General features: G+C 37.0%; 1 protein-coding gene across 4 annotated transcripts in view; it reads right to left on the bottom strand.

Moving 5' to 3' along the window:
* Positions 1–26,990, bottom strand: part of LOC150087936 (CUGBP Elav-like family member 1) — a 549,389-nt gene that overhangs the window by 458,006 nt on the left and 64,393 nt on the right. For all 4 annotated transcript variants that reach the window (XM_090369279.1, XM_090369282.1, XM_090369281.1 and 1 more), the window contains exon 2: positions 5,699–5,868. In XM_090369279.1, the coding sequence (XP_090225405.1) occupies positions 5,699–5,868 (170 nt within the window). The remainder of the gene's footprint in view (positions 1–5,698; positions 5,869–26,990) is intronic.

The following is a 26,990-nucleotide window of genomic DNA, read 5'->3' as shown; positions in this document are numbered from 1 at the left end:
AGAGCCTGCAATACTGTAAGCACACACGCCCTCCAGGCCCTGACAGGGACTCTTCCCCTAGACCTTGAAATAGTCTTCCGCGGCCTAATATATCAACTCTCCAAGGGACGTGAGGCTAATCATCTGAACTTCACTTTGGACCCTGAAACTGACCACAAATTGGAACGCAAACGTCTCCTCACACATCTCAACCAGAGCTGGCAAACCCGCTGGCAGACATCAACCAAAGGTGAAATAACTAAAAAATTTATTCCTGATCTACAACTGGTGTACCCAAACTATCCACCTTGGCTTTCTCCTGGACTACTCGCCATCTACCTGTTGACCGGCCATGGCGCCATAAGAGGAAAACTCCATGGATTCGGATTGAGTGACACCCCCCTATGCCACTGCGGACTACGCGAGACATGGGGGCACTTGATGTACGACTGCCCACTGCACAAGGATCTCCGCTGCCGATTTATAACCACCACCCAAATAATGCTAAGAGACCAGGAATATCTGATACTAACTGAAAAAGATACTTATAGTGCCTTCACTCAATATGCGCAAGACCTCTTCACAAGAAGGCGGACTCTCCCGCATCCACCACCACAACAACCATGAAATGATATGTGGACCTCCTTCGGACAGGACACAGCCTCACGAGTGACTTTCTATTCAGCTGAATTCCAACCAGCCCAATGAGACCGCAGAGTTTTCTGCATATGCCAGCCATAATGGCAATCGGTGCCGGCGCTCTTGCTGGACCCATCTTTCTTTCCCCCTCCCTCGGCGGTAGGGGAGGAGATAGGAGGTTTTTCCCTCCTGCCTTCTCCCCTACTCGCCAACCCAGATTTCCTCATGGTGGGGCATGGGCATGTCCCACTGACTTATAATGGGGTCGCCTCCTCTATCGACCCCATTTCTTCTGTCTTTCTCCCCCCAGTCTTCAGTCTCCTCTCCCTCTCTACCTGCTCGCCAGCGTATATCCCACAGGTCAAAATTTAATAGCTCCAAATTAAGTTCGCTCACATTTCGGTCTTTCAATCTAGCGATCAACCCACGCAAACGTGTTTTTTTTTTTTTTTTTTAAGGTCCTTGCCACTGAAATCTCAGGAAACTAGGTGGCAGGGCCTGCCAGAGTAAATAACTGTAATACTAGTGTACCTGGTCTGCCTCCACGGGGCGAAGTGTGGGCAACGTCGGGCCTCAGCTGGGGTCCGGCGGCTAAATGGCAGACCTGTCCGGCAGCTAGATTGAAAGACCGAAATGTGAGCGAACTTAATTTGGAGCTATTAAATTTTGACCTGTGTCAAAATTTAATAGCTCCAAATTAAGTTCGCTCACATTTCGGTCTTTCAATCTAGCGATCAACCCACGCAAACGTGTTTTTTTTTTTTTTTTTTTAAGGTCCTTGCCACTGAAATCTCAGGAAACTAGGTGGCAGGGCCTGCCAGAGTAAATAACTGTAATACTAGTGTACCTGGTCTGCCTCCACGGGGCGAAGAGTGGGCAACGTCGGGCCTCAGCTGGGGTCCGGCGGCTAAATGGCCAGAAGAACAACGGTACACAACATCACACACACCTCAAGATCCATATACTTTTAAATCTCTGGCCTTTACAGTGAACTGTATCACATCACAATGTAAATTACGCGGAGATGGGGGAAACTCCTGGTGCCGTTTGACCCTAAACACACTTTACACTTTGTACAGTACTCAAGGTGTGGACTGACCATTGCCTTATACAAGGGGATAAACACCTCTTTATCCCTGCTAGAAAAATTCCTGTAGAGACACCATGAGCTACTCTTGCAGACTGTCTGCTGTTGTTTGGTTTTTAGGAGCATTAGCAACTAAGGCCATATTGCTCCGGGATGTGCGGTGGTCATTCCCTGACCTTTCCACATCCTCCGTATTTGGTGGTGACAGGCTCGAACCCCCGTCTAATCAAGAAGCGTGTGCTACGCACTGTTGCTGCTTCCCACCTGGCTACGGAGGCGCCCGCAGACTGTCTGCACTGCTCAGAAAACTTCATATCTGCCTGAGCAATTACCCCCAGGTTCTTTCCACTCTACCACTGTCAGTATAGTACAACACAGTTGATACGTTACTCTGGGGTTACTGCTTCCCACATGCAGTACTTTACATTTGTCAATGTTAAACTTCAGTTGCCATCTGCTCAACTTTTCTAAATCCTGTTGCAGCAGCATACTGTCATTAACAACTCTGCCGACTTTCGTATCGTCTGCAAACTTGGACATTAAGCTTGATATACCATCATCAATATCATTAATGAATACAGAAAACAACAATGGACCCAACGCTGAACCCTGGAGGATTCCACTAATAACATTAGTCCATGAAGAACAGTGTCCATTGATTACCACTCTGTCTTCTCCCCCCTCAACCATCCCTTTATCCATAGCAGCAATTTACCTCCAATGCCACACTGCTCCAATTTGTGCAGCAGTCTTCAAAGGCTTTTCTAAGATCCAAATATATGATGTCAAAGTTATTCTTTGCATCCAGTTCCTTTGTTACTACATCATAGTATCCAATCAAATTGGTCAGGCAAGACGTTCCCTTAACAAATCCATGCTGTGTCCGAGCTATAACTGAAGTCTTGTCTAGATGATTCTGCAATGCTTCTTTAACCAATACCTCCATTAATTTCCCTAGAACAGAAGTTAAACTAACAGGTCTGTAATTACCTGTGTCACCCTTTGATCCTCCTTTGTGGATTGGGGTCACATTTGCACATCTGCAGTCCATGGGTACCTTCCCTGAGTCCAAGGAAGCTGTCATAATTATGGCTAAGGAAGCTGTCGTAATTATGGCTGTCATAATTATGTCATAATTTGCTGCCTCCTTTAATATATCTGGATAAATTCCATCCACCCCAGGTGCCTTTCTTATATTTATCTTCAAGAATTTCTCCTCCACTTTATTCTCAGTTATTACAAGATTATCTAGCTTACTGCCAGAGTTTGATACACCTCTGGCATTCCCCTCCCTGAATAACTCCTCATGTGTGAACGTAGATGCAATATATTCATTTAGTTTGTTAGCTAACTGAGTAGAATCATCAACAGTTGAACATTCGATATCAAGTGGACCAATCTGATTCATTCCCTTCCTTCTAGAATCTAGAGTTTACATAAGTAAAGAACGCTTTGCTGCTTTTCTTTGCATCCTTTGTCAAAGATGTCTCGTAATCTGCCTTTGCCTGCCTAACCGCCTTGGTGACTTCGTTACAGACCAGCTTATATCTATCATAGGCCTCTGTGTCACCTGTTAATTTATATGTGTCCCATGCATTTTTATTTTCTGCCACATTTCTAATTAGTTCATCTGACATCCATTTAGGCCTAAATCTTGAACAATATTTCTTAGTTAGTATGAAAAGCCTAGTTGCTTCCAAGATTAATTCTTTGAATTCATCCCATTTTGAATTTGCTGTTGGTAACATCATCAGTTGGTCCCACTGTATAGAATTTAAATACTGTCTCAGACCACCACATAATCACCTTTACAAAAGCAAAAACCCTTCCCTTTACCCCTGATGGTAGTTACTTCTTTGAGTAAATCCCACTTTGGCACATTGTGATCAGTGTGCTGAATTGGAATTTTTTTTCAGTGAGGCAGTACTTGAGTGCTGCAGGTGAAAAACAGAAATGTGCTTCAGACTTTCTTCTTCTGGTGAAGCTTTAGAAGTACTCTCAAGAGCCAAGTCAACACAGCAGGGCCATTGATATAAACAAAACTTTGACAAAATCTGTAAGTGTCTTTCTTGAAATAATTATTATTATTTGACAATCTAACTGATAATAATTACTTTAAAATCCACATTCAAAAATCTTGGGTAAGCTAATATTTGAAAACTTACTGTACTGAAACACAATCCTATGGCTGTATTTTCATATAAAATGCAATTGCCAGTGAAATTTCAAGTCCAATCTGAATTTTAATAAAATCTCTTGTTTTTCTTGTGCTTACATGTTCCCTGATGTTCAACTTTTTGAAAGTCAAAACTGGAAGACAGAAGACTGGAAATATATTATGCAAAAAGGATAGGTGGAATAGGACCAGGGTATGCCTGCCAGGGGCAAAAGTTGATGATGTTGTAGAGCAGATATCAAAATTTAAGGGCACAAAGGGTGATACTGTTGTACACATTGGCACTAATGACATTAAGAGTAGCAGATCTGCAGACTTATCAAGTGCAGGTCAAGTAGAAAAAAAGTCACGAGTCAGGGTTAAATTTGAAAGTATCTGCACTTCTGCCAAGACATGATAAGAGGGAGTATATGATGAGAGCCTTGTCAATCAATTGAGCTCTGGAGAGATTGCACATGGCTCATGGAGTAGAATTTTTCACAACATGGTCTGTGCTTGTTAACAGGAGAAGATTTTACAGGAATGGGATACACTTAAATAGAAAAGGGCACAGGAATATCTGCCAATGCTATCGAGCAGTGTTAGGTGGATCAGAAAACTGCTAGGGGGGGCACACAAACTAATACACCAAAAATAGCCACAGGCAGAGTTGAAAATGATACTTGCAATGCTTGAACTGGTATATGCAGCAGCCTAGAGAGCAAGGTGGCAGGGATATCAAGGACTGCTGGCAGTCATCATGGAAAAAGTAAATATAGGAGTGCTAGCTCAGCGATTACAAAAGCATAGCCATTTCAAATATCGACCTTGGGAAGGTGTAGTCACTCTCTTACGGCCTGATCCAGGTCTTCTGTTCACATCACCTGGTGGCAGCCTATTTTATCAGCGATAGCACGCATAGAAAGCCCATCCTGGGACAAAGCAACTACACTTTTTTTTTCTTGGTGTCAACTGAACATATCGAGTCACACTTACACCTTCGCAAAACAGGATACTAATGATCGTGTATATCCTTCCAACACCGTATTTATAGAAACTTCTGATGCAATACCTTGCAATTACTGTCTGATACAATAGAAGCATTATCTGACACAATACTTTTGCTTTGCAACATACAAAATTACTGTTATCAAACAATATCTCATACATTTCACTACAAATTTTACTTTTTTTTTAAGGTAATGCAGTTTTTTTGTCTGCCACTGTATATTGTACTATTACTAGGGAGAGCAGCAGCAGTGGGAATCAGCTAACTAACTTTTCTTAAAATCTGACAAATTCATCAGGATGGCCATTTTATAAAGGCCAACTTAAACAAAATTAAACAGAAAAAAATAATTTTTCTGTTTAATGATGTTTGAGAGTTTAAGTGAAAATAACTAAGAAAATCATGTCCGACAGAAAAAAAATCTTGACACAAAAAAAAAAAAAAAAAAATCAATACAAATTCTTGAAAATTACAATTTCCACAGAGTATAACAAAAATTCTCTGTTCAAAAACTTGAGATTTCAATACTTTTAACATAGAATATAAAAGCATCTAAATTCATATATGCTTCTACTTATACATTTTTTTGACTGACTCCGTGAATAATACTAAAAAATAAAATAATTCTTTCTAGTATATTTTAAAAAGAACAGGATTCAGAAAAGCAACATTCCATGTAATAATTGTTTAATTATTTAAATATTAGTGTTTATTATATTATGATAGTCTCATTAGATATCTCACAAAACCATGAGTAAAAAACTATAAATGTCTAGTAATAGTAACATAGGAAATTTAAAGAGGAGGGGGAAGAACACAATAATCTTACCTCTGCTTTGACCAGTTAGTTTGTCCCTTAAAACGTTTATCTGGTAAACAGGCCCAAATTCTTCAAATATTTTTTTTAGATCATTTTCATCCCAAGTACGGGGAATCTGGCCTACAAACATCTTAATTGTGTCTGGATCAGGTTGCTCATTGTGAGCCGAGTTCATAATGCTAAAGTAAAACAAAAATAGTGAGAAAAATAATGTCTGTAATACTAACTCTTACATTTATTTGCCCATATTTCATGATATCATCATTCTACATGGTTTTGCACATGAGAAGGAAAAATATTTTAATACTGAAAAGGCATGCAAAATGTAAAATTTTATATCAATCTATACCCCTTAGAGAGCACAGGTAATAATTAATTATTACCTGTGCTCTCCTACCATGTAGCAGTGTGATCTACTACCATATAGCATTATTCCCCAATATTATCATTTGGAGGTGAGATATGCACTATTGACAACCATTTTAAAATAGAAGAACAAAGAACTCAGCACACTTTTATAACCAAAGGGGGTTAATTTCATTGGAATTTTTTATACAGAAATTTCCTAACAATTATTAAACACTATATGAGCCAAACTGATCAACTCCACTTTCTGTAATTTTCTCAATTTTAGTACCAGAGCACATTATTGGCGCTCAAATTTTCAGAAACTAAACGATTAACCTTGATAATTCTATTTATGACCACGAGATGGCAGAAACACGTATGGCTTCTGGATAACAGTTAATATATTTCAGAGGCCATTCCGATTAAATCCAGTTTGGTGTCAACATAATCAAGTTGTCCATAATCAAGGTTATTGTGAAGTGTTAAACAAGAAACATTAATTATAAAAGTACATTGTTTTATAAAAGAAACAAAATTTGTGTGTGTAAAATAAAGATGTAAAGTAATTATTATTGTGACATGCAGAATAATGAATCAGACAGTGAACCTCCAATACCCGTAAACTAAAATTCAAGGAAACGTTTTCATATTTATTAGGATTCATCATCAGATTCAAACAAGGAAAATTATTGCCCATAACCCAGCTAGTGAAACAAATCATTCAAATACTGGACAGAAACGGAGCCAGAATTCTGACAAATGGGCTCGAAATATTCAGAACCGTAAAATACTACAAGGTATGCAGTACAAAAATAGGAACGGATGTTTGATACCTGCAGAAGAATTTCAAAATAAACCATGTCAGCGTGCTCAGAAATGTAATCAAAATATCAATTATGATCAAAGAGAGCAAGACATGAGGAAATTTTACAACTTGGAGAATCAAGTTAAACAAAATACTTTTATATGGGGTTCTACTAGGGAAGCCAAGATCTCATTCTTTTGTATTTTATTTTTGACCGATGACCGTGTTTCCAAGTAGTATTTCAGGGACACCTATCAGATAAGCGATGGACGAATATACAACTGTTGTTCAAAAGATGAAGTTCTCCGAAAGATTGCTGAGGTCACCATGTTCCAGGCAACAAAACTGATGACTCACATGTCATAAAACAAATTCATTTCCGACTTAGCATTAGTAGAAAAACATGATGCAAGAAAGCAAGCTTATACAGCATCAGCCAAAAAAAAAAAAAAAAAAACCTTCCCATTTTACTGATCCATTCATTCCAAATGTTTGTCTAGTTCTGCCTTGAATTTATTTAAGCTATCAACTTCCACAATAGATGGAAGTTTGTTCCAGCAATCAACTACCCGTTGGCTAAAGGCAAACTTCGACACATCTATTCTATAACTGTTGAATCTATACCCCCCCCTCAGGTTTGTAATCTGAGCAGGAGGAAGAATTCCATCAGCATTGAGCCTGCTCAATCCATTCAAGGCCTTATACACCTCAGATCGCCTTGCCGGTGCCTAGTCTCCAGAAGCTGCAATTTACAGAACTTAAGCATTTTTTCGTATGAGCACCCCATTGTTCCCTTCACCAGTCTTGTTGCACTTCTCGATACTCATTCTCGCAACTCTACATCCTTCCTAAAATGAGGCTTCCACAGACCTGTACGCAGTACCCAAGGTGTGGCCTGGCCATTGCCTTATACAAGGGGATAATCACCTCCTTATCCCTGCTCACAAAATTCCTGTACATCATTGACAAGACCCCATGGCCTACTCTGGCAATCTGTCTGCACTGCTCAGAAAATTTCATATCTGATTGCACAATTTCCCCAGGTCTCTTTCATTCTCAACTAGCCTGAGTGTAACACCACACAGTTGGTACATTTCTCTGGAGTTACTGCTACCCATATGCAGTACTTTACATTTGTCAATGTTAAACATCAGTTTGCCTCTTCTCAGCTCATTTACCCAACTTTTCCAGATCCTGTTGCAGCAGCATTAGCATTAACATTAGTAGAGGCATATGATGCAAGAAGGCAAGCTTATGCAGCATCAGCCAAAAAAAAAAAAAAAAAAACCACTCCCATTTCCCCCCTCCATTTGTTCAAAATACCTGTCCAGCTGAGCCTTAAATTTATTTGGGCTATCAACTTCCACAAGGGATCATTACTGTTATTAACAAACCTGCCAACCTTCTTTGTATCATCTGCGAAGTTTGACATTAAGCTTGATTCATCAATATCATTGATAAATATACAAAACCACAATGGGCCAAACACCAAGCCCTGGGGGGCATCACTAATAACATTAGTCCACGTAGGGCAGTACCTATTGATTACCACTCTGTCTTCTCCCCTCAACCATGCTTTTACCATTGTAGCAACTTGCCCTTAATGCCATACTGCTCCAATTTGTACAGTAGACTTCCATGTGCAACAGTATCAAAAGCTTTGTTAAAATCCAAGTATATGATATCAAAATTATTTTTTCATCCAGTTCCTTTGTGACATCATCATAGTATCCAATCAAATTGGTCAGACAAGACTTTCCCTTCACAAACCCATGCTGTCTGAATTATTACTGCTGCCTTGTCTGGATGATCCTGAAATGCTTCTTTAACCAGACTCCATTATCATTATTTTCTCTGCAACAGAAGTCAAATTAACAGGTCTGTAATTACTCGTGTCATCCTTTTATCCCCCTTTGTGAGTCGGAGATAAATTTGCACCTCTCCAGTTTGTGGAGACTTCCCCCGAGTCCAAGAATACTCTCATAATTATGGCAAAGGGTTTGCTTACTTCCTTTGATGCCTCCTTTAATATAACTGGATAGATCCCATCCACCCCAGATGCTTTTCTTATGTTTAACTTCAACAATTTCTCCTCCACTTTGCTCTCAGTTATTGCAAAATCATTTAACTCCCTGTTAGAGTTTGATAAACATTTGGCCTTCTCCTCCTTGAATAACTCCTCATGTGTAAGTGTAGAGGCAAAATACTCATTTAATTCAGCAGCTATCTGAGAATGATCATCTACAGTCAAATCACTGATTTCAAGTGGACTAATCTGATTCATCCTCTTCATTTTAGAGTTTATATAAGTAAAGAAGTCGCTGCTGTTTTTCTTTGCATCCTTTATCAAAGATTTTTCATAATCTGCCTTTGCTTGCCAAACTTCCTTTGTGACTTCATTACAAACTAGCTTGTATCTACCATAAGTGTCTGTGTTGCCTGACAATTTATGTGCATCCCTTGCATTTTTCTTCTCTGCCACGAGTCTCATTAATTCATCTGACATCCATTTAGGCCTAAACCTAGAGCAGTATTTCTTAGTTGGAACAAAAAGCCTAGTAGCTTCCAAAATTACTTCCTTGAATGCTTCCCATTTAAAATTTGCTGATGGTAACATCATCAGTTGGTCTCACTGTATAGAACTTAAAAAAATCTGAGACCACTGTAGTCGCCTTTACGAAAGCAAAAACATTTCCCTTTACCCCTGATGGTAGTTACACCTTTAAGTAAATCCCACATCAGTACACTGTGATTCACTGCCACCTAGTGGTTCCTTTATCTGTAAATTCTTAATGCATAAATAATCACTGCTGATAATCAGATCAAGAGTGTTAATTCCTCTTGTTGCCTCTCTAACATGCTGCTGTAGAAAACAATCATCCAATAAATCCACAAAAGCCTTGCTAGTGTGCGACTGACCAACCCACAAGTTCCAGTCTATATTTGAGAAGTTAAAATCCCCTATTATAAGGCACTACTCTGATTTATTGGCCCACTATTTCTCTGTATAATTGTTCATTGTACTTATTAGACTCATTCTACCCTCATTTTTGCTTTCGCAGTGTTTATGTCACACCAAACTGTCTCAACATTGCACTGCCTATCTATGTCAACTGAATGCACTTTCTTAGATTTTATATGTTTATTAACTAACAGCATAACCCCTCCTCCCTTCCTATCCTTTCTGTACACATTGTACTCCCCAAATTCCAATTCTGCATACCTTATATCTGAGTGGCACCATGTCTCTGATATTCCAACAATGTCTTGGATATCTTAATCAGCACATCAAATTTATTTACTATACTCCTAGCACTGGTGTACATGCAAGTATACATGCACTTGTTCTTTCTCTTAGTTACTCTAACACAGCGCATGTATTTACTTGTTTCATGACCTCCAGCAGTTACTGAAATCCCCAGCAATTGGCTTTCCGAGCTGCTACTCATTCCAACAGTAGTCTCTGAAATATCCTGCATCTTGTTTTCCAGGTGCTGCTCATTCCAATAGAAGTAGTGCAAGAATCATTTCCACCTCTACCTGCAGCTACTGTTAATATATTTGTCTGTGAAGCCCCTCAAGCTAGCAGTTTTCCGGCCAACCTAACATTGCCTTGATAGCATCAGCAAATATTCTTGCACCCCTTCTATTTAAGTGTATCCCATCCCTGTAGAAGCAATCTCTTCTGTGCTTGCTTCTTAACAGAAGCAAGCACAGACCACGCTGAGAAAAATTCTACCCCATGAGCCCTGCACAATCTCTCCAGGGCTGAATTGATTGACAAGATGACTTTCATCAACCGGTGAAATACCACCACTTTGCTTATTGGAGGCTTTAAGTGGTGAAACCCATGTTTAGTCTCTAGAGCAAAGTTTCCGGCACCCCCCCTCTTCCCATACTTCTCCTTCAACCCATGCACGGTACTAAGTACTATAGGTTTTGATACCTTTCATGTTTGGGGTTTTCATAAAAAAAAAAAAAAAAAAAAAAACATACTCCCTCCTATGTGTCTGGGCAGGATTGCAGACACTTTCAAATTTAACCCTAAGTAGAGACTTTTTTCAGCATTGACCTGTACTTGCTTAGTAAATCTGCAGATCTCCTACACTTAACATCATTAGTGCCAACATGTACAAGGATATCACCTTTTGTGACTTAAAAGATATCTGCTCAACATCATCAACTTTTGCCCCTAGCAGACATACCCTGGTCCTATTTTGCAGAATATATTTCCCATTTCCCTGACAATTGAGTCACCAACAGTGGCTAGCTCCTGTGGGACCAGCGCATTCTGCCCTGAAAGTTGCCGCTGTGTTGCCTGGTGCATAAGAGTGTGCTCTGGTGTTGAGTTGGGCAGCTGAGAATTTGATGGACCCCCATTTTATTTCCTTCGATGGCATCCACTTGATTCTTCAAGCTCTCATAGTTGCCCATCAGAATGCTGAGGTGGTGCCTAATTTCTTCACATTCTCTGCACCTAGCACACACACAAAGACATCCTCCACAATTTATGTTCTGTTTGAGAGAGATTCCCAACCACACCGCATTTTGCACATTTTTTTAGACTGTGATGCATTGGAGAATCGTACCCCACAATTCTCCCGTGAACCACAGCACTTTCGCTACTTTGCGCAAATTGCTTTGCTGCTCTGGTCTTGGGCATGATTTCCATTTAAATACAATTTAATTAACAAGATTTGTAAATTTAATTGATTAATTGCAATACTATACTAAGCTAACAAATTCCTACTACAGTGCTACATATTACACTATCTAATTTTACGTTTATGCCTTATGCTATCAAGTTCAAGATATATGTAATGCTATTCCGTATCGATACAATGGCAGCAAGTTTTGAACAGTACAAGTTTTACCGATACTAAGTAATACCCCACAAAATCTCTATCTGAGTTTAAAATAAACTAAGTATTGTAACTAGGAATATAAAAATACTTCTAGAAAATAAATTAATATGCCAATTTAGTCAATAAAATGGTAAAAATTTAAGAAAAACTTCTCTATTAGCTAGAGCAATAAAAACTTCGCCACACCAAGCTAATCTCGACTTATACCAGTAACTATACAAGAGCTCAAAATCCTAGGTGACAATATTTGAATCAAGACCTTAATATTAAGAAAATGTATGAACTCCATGTACGCAATGTGAAATAGAAATAACACCAGGGGGGAAAAAATATTATTACAACATATTTTCTTCTAAATTCAATTTGCATTATAAGCAACCTTATAAGGTTGCTTAAAATGCAAATTAAAATTACGAGATTATCAGTCAACTGGCTGAATATGCAAAGGATTAAGTTAGAGAGGGCGAAACAACAAATAACAACAAATTAAACAACAAACAATAAATTAAACAAATTATACAATTCAAATGCAAGTTTAACAGATACAGAGTTTGATTCAATAAATATTATAAAATCCCAAGCAGGTAGACCATCAATACTGAAAAATATACACCAGCCCTTGTTATATCCTTCTGGTAGATCTGTAACAAAAGAAAAGATGTGATGGACTTATTGAAATACATTCGTCCCATTAAACAGGACTATTACAAAAATTTAAAGCCAAAAAAAATAAATAAATAAAAATTTAAAGACAAATCGAGGTGACAGTACAATGGATGCATCGGACATTGAAGATATTATTTATGTCGATAATAACAAAATAATATAATAAAAACAATAATAATGCTAAAACAGTTCCTATATCAATTTTATATCAATATCAATTTATAATGAGAAGGGCAACAAGATTAGTGAGTGAAACAAAGGGGGTGCTCTTACGAAGAAGGGCTTAAGTTTTGCAAATTACAGTGTCTGGAGACTAGGCACCGGCGAGGTGATCTGATAGAGGTGTATAAAGCCTTGAATGGTTTGAGCATGCTCAATGCTGATGGGATTCTTCCTCTTGCTCAGAATAATCACCTGAGAGGGCATAAATTCAAATTGAGGAAAGACAGATGTAGGATAGACGTGAGAAAATTTGCCTTTAGCCAGCGGGTGGTTGGTTGGTGGAACCGACTTCCATCACTTGTTGTTGAAGTTGATAGCCTAAATAAGTTTAAGGCTCAGCTGGACAGGTATTTCGAACAAACAGAGGGGTGAAGTGGAAGTGGTTATTTTTTATTTATTTATTTATGTGGGTTTTTTTTTTTTTTTTTTGGCTGATGCTGCATAAGCTTGCTTTCTTGCATCAAATGCCTCTACTAATGCTAATGCTTTTGTTGTATTTATTTTTTCTGCAATTCCCATATTTTCAGTTACCAAATCGATTAACTCCATAAGTTTATAGAAAATTTATAAAAACATGAACAACTGTTTTTGTTATATTTATTTTTATGTATTTTATATCTTGTAATATAAAACCTAGATCTTAAATGATGCACTATATAATATTTGATGGTGCTTATATTTCAAGCTAAATTTAAAAAAACAATATTTATAACTTCATCAATTTTCTTTACTTTTTATTTCATGGAGTTGATCAGTTTGGTTCACAGGCTGAAAGTTTGCAAATCTAAATGGCTTTTTATATATATACAATATAACTGATGCATTCTTAATTTGATGCATGCATAGTGCTTTTATATATATATATATACTTAAAATATGTCTGGCATGGTAAAAACAAAGCTCAGTATAGAATTTATGCTATGCAAAGTTTAGTATAGAAATTATGTAAAAATAGAAAATGCAATAATGCTGTGGTATTATTGCTTTTCATATATACATAGAGATGTAATGGAATTTGGTACGAAGGATAGGTGTGTGAAAGTTTGTTTTGCATTTGGTGGTAATTTGTGATCCATTTTCCATGTATTTGTAACAATTTTATGCAATGAAAAGTTCTCTGATGCTTTGTAAATAGACTGAAATTTATTCAAATGCAAAGCAGTTGTCTGGCTCCAAGGTAACTAGAATTAAGAGTTTGTATTATACTCATTTTAGCATACAGTTTATTTCTTCTTAGCATTGGAGTTTCTTGGGCTCTTGGCTCCAAGTACATTTTTTCCCACCATTTCTTTGTCCCCGACAATCACCCTTGTTATCGATATCTAACTTCAAAGTCTCTAGTCACCATCTACTTCCTCCTCTTTCTTGGTCTCATTCTTTCATGCTACATTATTTGGTTGGCTCTGATTTCTGTAGTCAGAGTTGGTGAGTTGAATCTGTTATGTGTTTTATGGTTGACTCTCCTTCACCCCCATTTGTCTATCGATGATTGATATATGCTAGATTAAATGACGTTGGTTACTGATATATTACATTTGCCATATTGACTGCATACCCCACACCCCCCTGATGTAGATGGATGAATGAACAAACCAAAAAAAAAAAAAAAAAAAAAAATGTAAAAGGGTAAAAATATAAAAAAAATGTGTAGTCTATAAAATGTAAAAAAAAATTACAAAATGTTAAGTGTAAGAAAATATTTTTAAAAAAAATTTAAATGTAAGAAAAAAGTATAAAATAGAAAACATGTAAAAACTAAAAAAAGTAAAATTGTGTGACTATTGCGTGAATGAAAGTTATTATTGATTGCATGTTCTATCTTAGCCTCTTCACTGGACAGACTGAGGGCTGTGCAGGCACTCAGGGGCCTCATGATTATCCATGCTGACACCATACTGTAGCTTTTCCTAGCTGGGAAAGGTGTGGGTTGTGATGCTGACACTAGCCATTAGGGTAACCCCAGACCAGTGTGGGACAGAGCTGCAAAACACACACTCCACCATAGGGATCTCTTTCCCAATGTTCTTTTATTCCTAACACCTGGCGGGGTTGAGACTCCACCACCCTCAGTGGCTCTTACCCCCCTTTTGCCTGGTCACGGAACAGCGTTCCCATGAAATAAAGGTAAAGTGCAACCATTATCAACCCACTGCAGGATGGAAGCCTCCTCAACAATTCATGCTGAGGGAAATGGACCATAATCTGCCACGCTGGTCCAGTGCAGGTTGGCAGATCGACCGTATTCAGCAGTCAGGGGCTTGAACCCCGGTCTACTCAAAGAGCGTGTGCTACTGAACTCCCGCTCCTGACCACTCGGCTATGGAGGCCATGAAATGTAACCCACTAAATGGACACCATAACCTAAAGAGATAAGGAAATCTTGGACAGATCTAGTTCCCATGAAGAATGCCATACCTGGACACACGTGCTGCTTGCTGCTCTGCTGCGGGCCACCTTGGCAACCAAATCGGCTCCCTTGCCTTACTGTCTCCTCCCCTCCCCTCCTCATCACTTCCCTGGTGGGGCATGGACATGCCCCACCAGGGAAGTGATGAGGACATGCGCATGGCCCACTGACAAAACTGGGTTTGTCTTCCCTATTGATCCCATATTTCTATCTCCCCCCCCAGCCTTCAGTCTCACTATACATCACAGAATACACTTTATACAATCTAAATTTAAATTGCATGCTACAATCAGGTATCACTTTCCAATACTTCTATCTTCCCCCAGCCTTCAGTCTCCCCCACTCTCATTATACTATACACTCTATACAATCTAAATTTAAATTGCATGCTACAATCAGGTATCACTTTCGACTACAAACCCCATTAGCATCTCACCCTCTAGAATCACATGCGTTTTTTTTTTTTTTTTAGGTTCTAGCCACTGAAATCTCAGGAAACTAGGTGCCAGGGCCTACCAGAGTAAAATATTAGACTACTGGATTCCTGGTCTGCCTCCACGGGGCAACATTGGACTTCAGCAACTAAATAGTCAGAAGTACATAACACAACACAACACATATACAAAATCTATACACTTTTAAATCTCTGGCTTTTACAGTGAACTGTTACGCTCACAATGAGAGCAACGCAGAGATGAGGGAAAGCCCTGGTGCCACTAGACACAAATACACCATACACTATAAATGACTGGTCCATAAATTTTTTGTAAGATTATTTTCAAAATACTGCATCTTCATCCCATTTGATTTGTTGGGTTCCAAGTTTCTGATACATCACTACTGGTATATCTCAATTTTTTAGTTTTTTCAGTTAAAATTTTTTAAATTTCTTTTCTGAAATAACCCTTTCATCACAAAGAGTGTCAGTAGACTTAAGAACAAATTCAAAAATCTGATAAGTGAATATAAGAACTTAAAGAGTGGAGTTCAGGCCCTCAAATAAATTAAATATAAGTATGAATCAAGCGTTCCGCTGTCTCACCTCAATGCTAGAACTAGGAAAGAGTGTCAGTAGATTTAAGAACAAATTCAAAAATATGATAAGTGAATATAAGAACTTAAAGAGTGGAGTTCAGGCCCTCAAATAAATTAAATATAAGTATGAATCAAGCGTTCCACTGTCTCACCTCAATGCTAGAACTAGGGTTTCCAGATTTCTATGACTGGATTAAAGGACACTCAAAAATAATTAATGCTAGCACTATCCAACTTTCATTCCACTCCCTGCCACCCCAAAAAAGGAAAATTAAATTATTTTTTAGTTAATAATTAAACATTTTGTTTATATTTATTAGATTTTGGCTTAAAAATCTACAGTTCTGATGTTTTGACTATAAATATTTGCAAATTTTAGTTTAATTTAGAATTTAAAATATTTAGTGGTAAACCATGGCTTTCTATTGGGAACGATATGGATTGATATATAAGGATAATGAACGATATGAATGATATAAAAAGCATGAATTGATCCAAATATTTTTAATGCAAGTTTAGTGCATTAATTGACATCGAGCTAAAGTAATTTTAGGTAGGTGAAAAAAAGCAAAAAAACATACTGGTTTAATAGCTAGAAATCATTCACACTGAACATATTTTGTACCACTTCAAGCAGCCTTAAGAACTTCAGCATCATTTTTAATTTTCTCAGAAAAATCTAAATAATTATCTTTAAAATAGAAGTAGATCATTAGTTCACTTTTTATGAGTAAAACTGAACATCTATTTCGCCCATCCCTCCAAAAATCCTTTCAGAATTTGACAAAGTCCCCAGCACCAAAAAAACATACAAAATGACCTTGAAAGTATTTGAAAACTTAAAATCAACACTTTTCAAAATTAAAGGCCATTGACTCGAAGTACTCGAACAAGTTTTAAATTTTTCAGAGGTTGACACAGTTTCATAATTTGTTTCAGTACTGAAACTTCATCAAATAAATCATTCATATCCGACTTTAGTTTTTTTATTAATTTAAAATATTCTGCTACTTCAAACAAATGAGCCATAGTTAGGACGACCACTTTTAAAGCTAAATTTGCTGAGTTTCGAAAAAGGGGTATTTTCATTAAAATTAAATTTCTTTCCTAAATATTTCAATGCAGCATTATAAAATTCTTTTAAATCACTTATTAGTGTGCTTTTAACTACAGGGTCTAATTTCTGAAAATGCCGATGAACTTGATACCCAAAAAATTCGTGATCAAGGAGCTTCAGTGAATTTTTTAGATCGTTCATTACATAAAAAATATCACTGGCACATGTTTCATTCTTTTCAAGTTCTTTTATTGCTTTGCAAATTATTGTGATCACATACATTGAAAAAAGAAAATATAATTCTATAATTATAGGGACCTCTGTTGAATTTTCATTAATTTGAAGGATTTTAAAAAGCCATTTGGAACAGTCTTTTGGTTTGCTTACGAAATGGAAGGCTCAAAGCCTTTCATGAAAGCAAAATTCATTCTATACACAGCCATCTAGTTGGTATGTGCCTTAAAATTTCCTTAAACTGTTTCGGCAAACTCATGAAATTCTTTAAGGTTATCCCTCTTTCAGCTGAAACAGAAAAATGACCATATATTTTCAAGACAATATTTTCTATATCAATATCTAAATTACCAAGAGCATATTTAGCTAAATTATGAATAATGTGAGCATGGCAGTTTGCTTTAATTACGTCTTCATTTAATTTCTTAATATTTTGGAATAAGGATTTATTACTTATTTATGAAAAGGAAACATTTTCATATTCTTTCTATTCGAAGCATCAATCTGTAATCAAAAAAAAAATAATGGTGGATCACGATGTCTTAAATCATCCAACATAATTTGCAATGCTTTTTTACCTAAAACATTACAAACAATGGCAGCAGATTTATTTCTTCCACATGATATTTTTGAATCATTGTAAAGTTCAGAGTTCAATTTCATGCTACAATCTAATGAGTTATAAAAATGATGACGCCTAATTGAATGATAAATATGAGTTATTTCAGCTGCAGTAACTAAATCCTCTCCTTTCGTATTCTTTTTCACAACCTATCAAAAAGATTTGAATAATTTGCCGATATTTGAGCCGATTTATAAGCTTGTGAGTTTTTATGTTGAGTAACTGCTAAGATGCCCATACAATAAATTTAAATTCATTTCTGCACAGGAGACATCTTGCCTCCTGAGGATCATTTGTTGAAGCTAGCCATTCGTATTCTTTTTTCGGGGAAATTCCATTTTTGATGGCTAAAATATAATATATGTTTGTATATAACATGAAATATGTAGGTGCCTATAACCGTATAAATGAAATAGATAAATGTTTTCTTTGTAAAGTTATAGGAAAAACAATTTAAACAAAGCCATTGAACTCCATATTATAAAAAGTGATTTTTCCGATACCTATGATTTTATTAACTATCTACCGTCGCATGAGTTTCATGAAAATTAGATTATGGCCACACAGGTGCAAGATTTTATGCTTTGTCAAAAAAATATAATTTCATCAAGTATGCGATAAGTTCAAGGCGGTGGCATAGCTATGTTTTTTGGGACCTTAGGCAAGAAATCATTTTTGGCCCCTAATGTTTATTAATATAAATTTTAATTAGGTATAATATAAAAAAAAAATTTGAATCATTTTAATAACATAAATACGTATTTTATTTAGCATTTATTTATAATTTTACAAACATCAAAAACAAGAAAATTAATATTACAATATGATACTACTTATTAAATAAAATTTGACAAACAAATTATACTATAACTAATAAATTTACAAAAAAGGTTAGAATGTTACTTTTTGTGCTTTTACATTTGCAAAAGCATTAATAATATCTTTTAAATCCATTTTACTGGCATATTTATGCTCAATAGCCAGATTGCACAGTCTTTGACCAATAGCATTTCTTTTATAATTTTTTTTTATTCCTAATTTACTAAATGATCTTTCAGCAGAGGCAGCTGACATGAGCAGGGTAAAAAAATAACAGAAATAAAGTAATAAAAATTTCTGAAAATTCACTTTCTAGGGCATTATATTTTGAAATTAACAAATAAAAATTGGTCTAATAGACATGTCTGCTGGTAAATCTCATTTAACAAGTGTGATTAAAATTACAGTACTGAATCGGCACTTGGAGAGAAATACAGATGAATACTTTTTATGAGATTTTCACACTCACTTAATATATCAGCATTTGACAAATTATTTTTTTCAGTTCTAGTATTGCAAAATAATTTTTTACTAACTTCATACTTTTGAAATGATTTTTAATTTGTATTATAATTTTGTCTAAAACACAGATCTCTATTATCAAACAAAAAATCTGAACCTAATTCATCGTACTGTCTTTTAGTTCTATGCTCTCATTTGTCTTCAAATTTAGGATCTACCCTGAACTCCTTGGCAATTTGCTCAGATTTGTATTTAATTTGTTCACATGAATTTCAAATGTTTTGTAAATTTTTATTGACTCAATCCAATACAGAAGTACATTCATCAAGATCTATATCATGCTTCTGTAGCGTTTTTGATGCATAATTAATTTCGCACATCACGTTATCCAAAAATATACTTATAAATGCAACTGGGCATAATATTTTAAGCGTTATAATTATCTATATAATATAGGTGTAAAACCACCACAGACAACTCTTAAAAGAAAAAATTACAATAAAAGTGTAAAAGGCATCATTTCAACTTTATCTCATATTCTGCTCATCCTTCACAACAAGTTACCATGTATTGCACTACCTTGAATAAGTAGCGCTTCACTAATAGAGAAGACAATCGTTACTTATTCTCAGTGGGCACCACCACCCAGACGGCACTGTTTCAAGGTTTGTTGGCTTTTCATATGTGGGTAGGCAGGCACCCTGGTATTGCAAACATGACAACCCAGTTGTGAAGATAATCCCACAATGAGAGATGCCAAAAGGTTATTTTTATTTGGTTTTTTTTTTAGGAGCATTAGCAACTAAGGCCATATTGCTCCAGGATATGCGGTGGTCATTCGCTGACCTTTCCGCATTCTCCGTATTTGGTGGTGACGGGCTCGAACCCCGGTCTAATCAAGAAGTGTGTGCTATGCACTGCTGCTCCTTCCCACCTTGCTACGGAGGCGGCTGCCAAAAGGTGTATGTGACAATGTATAAGTAAGACTAAATGCAACTGGACATAATATTTTAAGAGTTATAATTATCTATATAATATAGGTATAAAAACACCATAACTCTTAAAATATTATGCCCAGTTGCATTTAGTCTTACTTATACATTACCACATACACACCTTTTGGCATTTCTCATATCGTGGGATTATCTTCACAAATGGGTTGTCATGTTTGCAATACCATGATGCCTGACCACCCACCGATGAAAGGCTAAGAAGCCTTGAAACGGTGCCAATTGGGAAGTGGTGCCCACTGAGAATAAGTCTTGGTCCTTGAAGTTGTCACAGACATTCTCTCAGATATGCCAGACAAGCTGTACTTGCTACCTGGGAGTTTAAAACGCTGATGGCACTGATATTCGGGTGACATACAAGTCAAGTGGACCCAATTTCGGCGAAGTCCGGACGGTCTGTGACAGCCAAATCCTCTACTTGCACCTTCACAATGGTGGGGCTGTTAGTAATCCTGGGTATAACCTCAATACACAAGCACTGTGGGTGACCACCCACATGTGAACCAACGTAAGCAGGGATCGAGATGTAGCGCCCACACCACATGGGGGAATGCCGCCCCTCTGTGTTACCAGGCAGTACCAGGTCGTAGATGACTCTCATCAACCGGTGCAATACCACCACTTTGCTTATTGGAGGCTTGAAGTGGTAGAACCCATGTTTAGTCTCTAGAGCTAAGTTCCGGTCAACCCTTCCCCATCTCTTCCATCATGCAGTATGATTGATGACTTTTGAGGTTACGATGAACATCGTGGCAAGATCCAATCTTCCTTACATTTTGAGGGTAAAGCTCTAAAACGGTGTTCGCAAGCCAGCAGCTAGTTAGTTAGTACACCGGACCAAACCTATTGGTAACTCTCTAGGAGGCTTCCGGATCAGCTGGTGTATAATCTTGCTACCTCTACTTTGCCAGATAGTGACTGGAGGGAGTCTGAGTAGTCTGTATGTGGGGGAGGGGCATTGTCAAGGCCACATTATGTCAAGGATCTGGGTATATTCTTACCATGTGTATGCCATATCCAAAAATTTCATTACTTCATACAGCACGTCTCACCCACTTTTCCTTAATATTGAATACACCACGAATTGTCAAACTAACAGAGTAAGCTTATCTGCGAAAAGATCTAAACCTCCCAAACACTTGCTAATTCATTTCACAAATATACATGGTCTCAATTCTAATCTCAACAATGTCCATTTCCACTTACAGTCTACCAAACCCCATGTACTTTTTCTGACAGAATCTCAGTTATTGGTTTATTCAACTGCTGCTCATCTCAGTTGCCCAAATTATTCGCTGTACGATTCCTTTTGTCTCAAAGGTGGTACTTGTGCATATGTCTGTTCTGACATTCCCTGTCAGAGATTTGGTAATTTGGAATCCCCTCTTTTCAATCTTCTCTGGCTTAAAATCTCTATACCTCATCATTGTCAAATTCATCTGTCGTCTTTACCGTTCTCCCAACTCCACTAATCACTTGGAGCTCTTTGACTTCCTCTCTTTGCAACTCGACTTCCTCCAGTCCAACTTTCTTAACAGTGAGATAATTTTCCTTGGTGATTTTAATGTTCACAACTCCAACTGGCTTGTGTTTTCAAGTCACACTGATCCAGCTGGCCGAGATGCTGAGGCTTTTGCAATTACTAATGACCTTGCACAGATTGTTCATTTACTTACAAGAATACTGGACATTCCTAACTATACAGTCAACACGCTTGATCTCTTTCTCACAAACAACCCTTCTAAGTACACGGTCGAAGTGACAGGTCTTTTAGACACCTCAGATCGCAACCTGGTGATTGTCTCTTCTCCACTGGAGCCTTTATCTCATGGCTATTCCCAACCTCGTATTGTTTGGCATTACAAAAATGCGAAATGGGATGACCTCAGATTTCTTTTCTTCGTTTCCCTGGTCAGATTACTGTTTTAAAACTTCTGATGTCAACGTTTACTCAGATCATGTCAGTGAAATTATTCTTGCAGGAATGGAATCCTTTATCCCACACTCCACTTTAAAATCTCGTCCTTTATCTAAACATTGGTTTTCCAATAAATGTGCTAAGGATGTTCAAGAGTAGAATGTTGCATATCGTAACTGGCTTGTTTCTCATTCTTCAGTTTCGTTTTCTGCCTACACCAAAGCTCGCAACAATTGTAAAGCAGTTATTAATCAGTTCAAAATCTAGTTTGGACTGACTAAGAGTAGAAAACTTGCTTCTTTTCCTAATGGTAGCTGAACATTCTGGTCTCTTGCCAAAGCTATTGGCCGCAACTTTTGCCCATCTCTGCTCCCACCTCTGTCCAAACCAGATGGTTCTGTTGTCACTTCAGCCAAGGATAAAGCTGACCTGCTAGCATCCCATTTTTCTTCCAACTCATGTATTAATAATATTGGTAAAACACCTCCCACCATTCCCAACACACTCCATTCAATGCCTCCTGTGGTCTTCCGTCAAAAGGATTTTGACGAATTTTGATGCTAAGAAAGCTCCAGGTCCCAATGGTATTTCTCCACTTGTTCTCAAAACCTGTGCTCCTGATCTTACTCCTGTTCTTTGCCACCTTTTTTCACTTTCTTATTCCAAAGGTGTTTTTCCTGCTGCTTGGAAATTTGCTCATATCCAGCCAGTTCCTAAAAACGGTGAAAAGTCCCTCCCATCCAATTATCGTCCCATTGCAATTAGTTCTACTCTTTCTAAAGTAATGGAGAAATCAATTAACCACCAACTATTAAACTACCTAGAAACCTTCCGTCTGATCAAAGATTGCCAGTATGGATTCTGTTAGTGTCGATCCACTGGTGATATTCTGGCTTGTGTTACCCATTTATGGACTAATTCAATGAAAAAATTCTGTGAAACACAAGCATTTGCTCATGACTAGGGCTTGCAAACCGGTTTAATCTGTTTTCACATTGAGTTGTTAAAACCGAGCTTCTAAAACCAGATTCGAATATTTTCTTAGTTAGCCCTCGAATATAGTTTTTTTGTTACGCAGATTTTCTTTTGTTTGTTCGTTTGTCTGGATCGTTCAACTGCTTTATGTTTTAAATTTTTTTTTTTTTATGTTATGTTTAGGTATAAATCTCATGGGCAAAGTGGCCCAAATCTAGGATCTAGAAGGGGTACCTTTTTATCTTCCCACCTGCATCATGGCACGATGCAGGTGTACTGATTTATGACTGAATGAGTCAGAGCGATAGCGTAAAAGAAAATGCTCAATATTTCTCCGTTCCATCTATCTTTTGCCAGGCAAGTTATGGAACGTGCCTTATTGATGGTTACCCACTAGAAACAGATTCGCTGAATATTGCATCAAATTTCAATCGTAGAAATTTTTTTGCTTCTTTATTCCTATTAAATTGTTCTCCTATCAAATGTGCTCCAAAAAGCAGCTTCACCAAATTTAGCTTTTATGTAATTTTGAAAATAAAATAGATTTAATTGGGGGGGGGGGGGGAATTGCAAGTAAATAAATAAAAAATTTCTTTCGTGAAAATTTTGAAGCCTTGCCTCATTTAGACTCTTCATTCAGTGCTAGCAGGAGTGACACACAGTATTGTGCCTTTGTTATCTTCAATATTTTTATTTTAAATTGTCGGTGATATAAATTCCTATTAATTAATATGTCTAAGATGAAATCAAATATATGGAATAATTTTGCTCAAAAAAGCAAAGATGAAACACAATGTTCGAAATGTCAGAAGATAATGAAGTCGTCTGGAGGATCTACATCATCTTTGATTATTATTATTATTATTAGCAATATGGTACAAGGAAGCCTGAGGCTTATGCTGCACCAGCCAAAAAAAAAAAAAAAATTCACGAGTTACCCCCTGTGTGTGTGTGTGTGTGTGTGTGTGTGTGTGTGTGTGAGAGAGAGAGAGAGAGAGAGAGAGAGAGAGAGAGAGAGAGAGAGAGAGAGAGAGAGAGAGAGAGAGAGAGAGAGAGGCATCACCAAAAAAGAGAAGAATGATGATATCCAGCTCAGGACCCTGGGTTTGCCAAGCCCATATTCGCCAGATGTGAGCCCCTGGGGTTATTATTATTTATTTCTTTTTAAGGTCCTAGCCACTGAAATCTCAGGAAACTAGGTGGCAAATATGGTTCTGAATTATTATAAAACTAAGAAAGAAGAACTCATTCGGCATTTCAAAAATTCATTGGTTTTGAATGCACAGTATTCATTGACTCTAGACGAATATACGTCTATACAAAATAAAAGGTATATGAATATAAATGTGCATTCAAAAGACAATCGTTGGTCGTTAGGCCTTATTGAGATTAATGGTTCACTTGATTGCAGAAGAACTGAGCAAATTGTGAATGGACACTTGAAGGAATTTGGTCTGAACTTGGATGAGGATATTGTTGCCTGCACCGCCGATGAAGCAGCAATGATGATTAAGTTTGGCAAGCAAATTACGCCTAATCATCAACAATGTATAGCCCACTGTATACATCTATCAGTTATAGACGTACTTTATGAAAACACAATCAATTATGATGCCACAGTCTGAGTCTCCCAAAGACAATGAAGAAAATGAAAATAATGAGAAAGTAGTGGTGATGATGAAGATGTTGAAGAAAGACAGCAAGGCATGCTTTATCAAACCGACTTTACCGATGAGCTCATTTATTTCTTCAATCCAATGGCCAATATTGCACAAACTATTAACAAAGTCAGAAAAATTTGCAAGCTTTTTCGAAAATCACCTACCAAAAATGACATATTACAAAATTTTGTTAAAGCAAAATTTAATGGGAAAGAATATAAACTTATATTAGATTGCAAGACTAGATGGGATAGCACATTCTATATTATTGAGAGATTTTGAAATTGAAAAATTGCATTCCAAATGCTCTATGTGCAGTACTGTCAACTGAAGCTGTGCCTGACGATGACTGGAAAACACTTGAATTTCTATGTGAAACTTTGCGACCAGTTGAAATGATTCTGAAGGCTATAACCTCAGAAGATACAGACTTATTTAAAGCAGTCTTCAATAGAATTTCTGCTTGCTAAGCTTGATACAGCAGAAAGCCCATTTGCTTTAAAGTTTCACCAAAGCCTTTTGCAGCATTACAATGCAAGACACAATTGCCAAACTGTGGCTTTGCTGAGCTATCTACACAACCCCAAAAAGTTTAGGGAAGAAGATTCAGGTTCAAGAACTTTTGATTTTCCAAGTAAGCAAGTTTTGAAAAAGCATGCTGAAGAGATTTATCAGAGATTATTTGCAAAACATTCCAAAGGAGTCTTAGCGTTGAATGAAGAAACTGAAAATAAACAAACTGTTCTTTTAGAAGAAAACAAAGACTCGTCTAGTTCCGATGTTGGAGATACACTCATGCGAGAGTATGATAGTGTAATAAAGAAATTAACTGAAGAGCCTTCAAAATATCCGAGTGAATTGGAAATAAGCAAAGAATTTAAAATTTTGGAAGCGACTAGCAGTAGAAATGAAAAGCTGTAGAAAGTTTATAGAGCACTGCTGACCATTAAACCAACAAGTGTCCAATCTGAGAGAGTTTTTGATCACTGGTCTCTTAACACAAAAATAAGGTAAAGTCTATCAGGAAAAATGCTTAATATACTGTTTTTTAAAGGATCATTTTCAGAAAAAAGCTGAGCAATAAATAGTAAAGTAATTTACCCCAAGCTGTTTTTTTCACATTATTTTTATTTATTTATTATTATTATTATAGGGCTTATTATTTTTTTGTTTACTATACGAGAAGATAGTTTTTAAAGGATTTGAATACAATTTGTAATTTTGTATAATCTCAAGCTGGTTACTTTTTTGGAGCATTTTAATTTTTTTATTTTTTTACTATAAGAGGTGATAGATTTTGTTTAAAAGATTTGATTACGATTTGTACAATCTACCGAAGATAAAATAAATATCTGTGTTATAAACTTTTAATTATTTTCCCTAAGTCTGAGAAAATCGGTTTTAAAACCGGTTTTAAGAGTAAACTTCGGTTAAACTCGGTTTTATGCAAGCCCTACTCTTGACATCTCAAAGGCTTTCAATCGTGTTTGGCATAAAGGTCTTCTAAAACAAGTTTCCATCTTATGGTTTGCCAACTGTTTTTTGTAATTGGTTATCCAGTTGGATAACCAATTAACTTCTTCTAACTTCTCCACTAATGCCGGTGTCCCCTAAGGCTCAGTTCTTTCCCCCACTCTTTTCCTCTTGTATATTAATTACCTTCTTCCATTTACTGGAAATCCTATCCATAGTTTTGCCGATGATAGCACATTGCATTCCACTTTCCATTTTGAGAAATCTTGCCCTGCTCAATCAGCTTCAACTTCTCGAAAATCTGCTACCAATTCCTTAAATGCCGATCTCCAGGTAATTCTCCAGTGGGGCAATGACAACTTAGTTGATTTCAATCCTTCTAAAACTCAGTCTTGTCATATCTCGCAAAAAGGATTCTTCTGCTCCTATACTTATCTTTGGTGACACTCCGATTTCTAGGCAAAATGATATATCTCTTTTGGGGATTACCCTGACTTCTAATCTCTCTTGGCACGAGCACATTACAAATATTGCTTCCTCTGCATCTAAAAAACTTGGTTTTCTTTTTCGCCCTCAGCTTTACTTTTCTTCCAAACGGCTGTTCACTCTGTACAAATCTACCCTACCATGGAATATTGTTCCCACATCTGGGGTGGTGCCCCCAAAATCTCTCTCTCAGGATTCTTGATTCCATTCAGAAGAGGGCAGTAGGTTAATTAATG

This window comes from Mastigoproctus giganteus, chromosome 3, assembly GCF_048544385.1.
Source record: "Mastigoproctus giganteus isolate SK-2022 chromosome 3, ASM4854438v1, whole genome shotgun sequence".
Taxonomy (NCBI): domain Eukaryota; kingdom Metazoa; phylum Arthropoda; class Arachnida; order Uropygi; family Thelyphonidae; genus Mastigoproctus; species Mastigoproctus giganteus.
The sequence above is the reverse complement of the archived record's forward strand: the minus strand, read 5'-3'. Positions and strand labels throughout refer to the sequence as shown.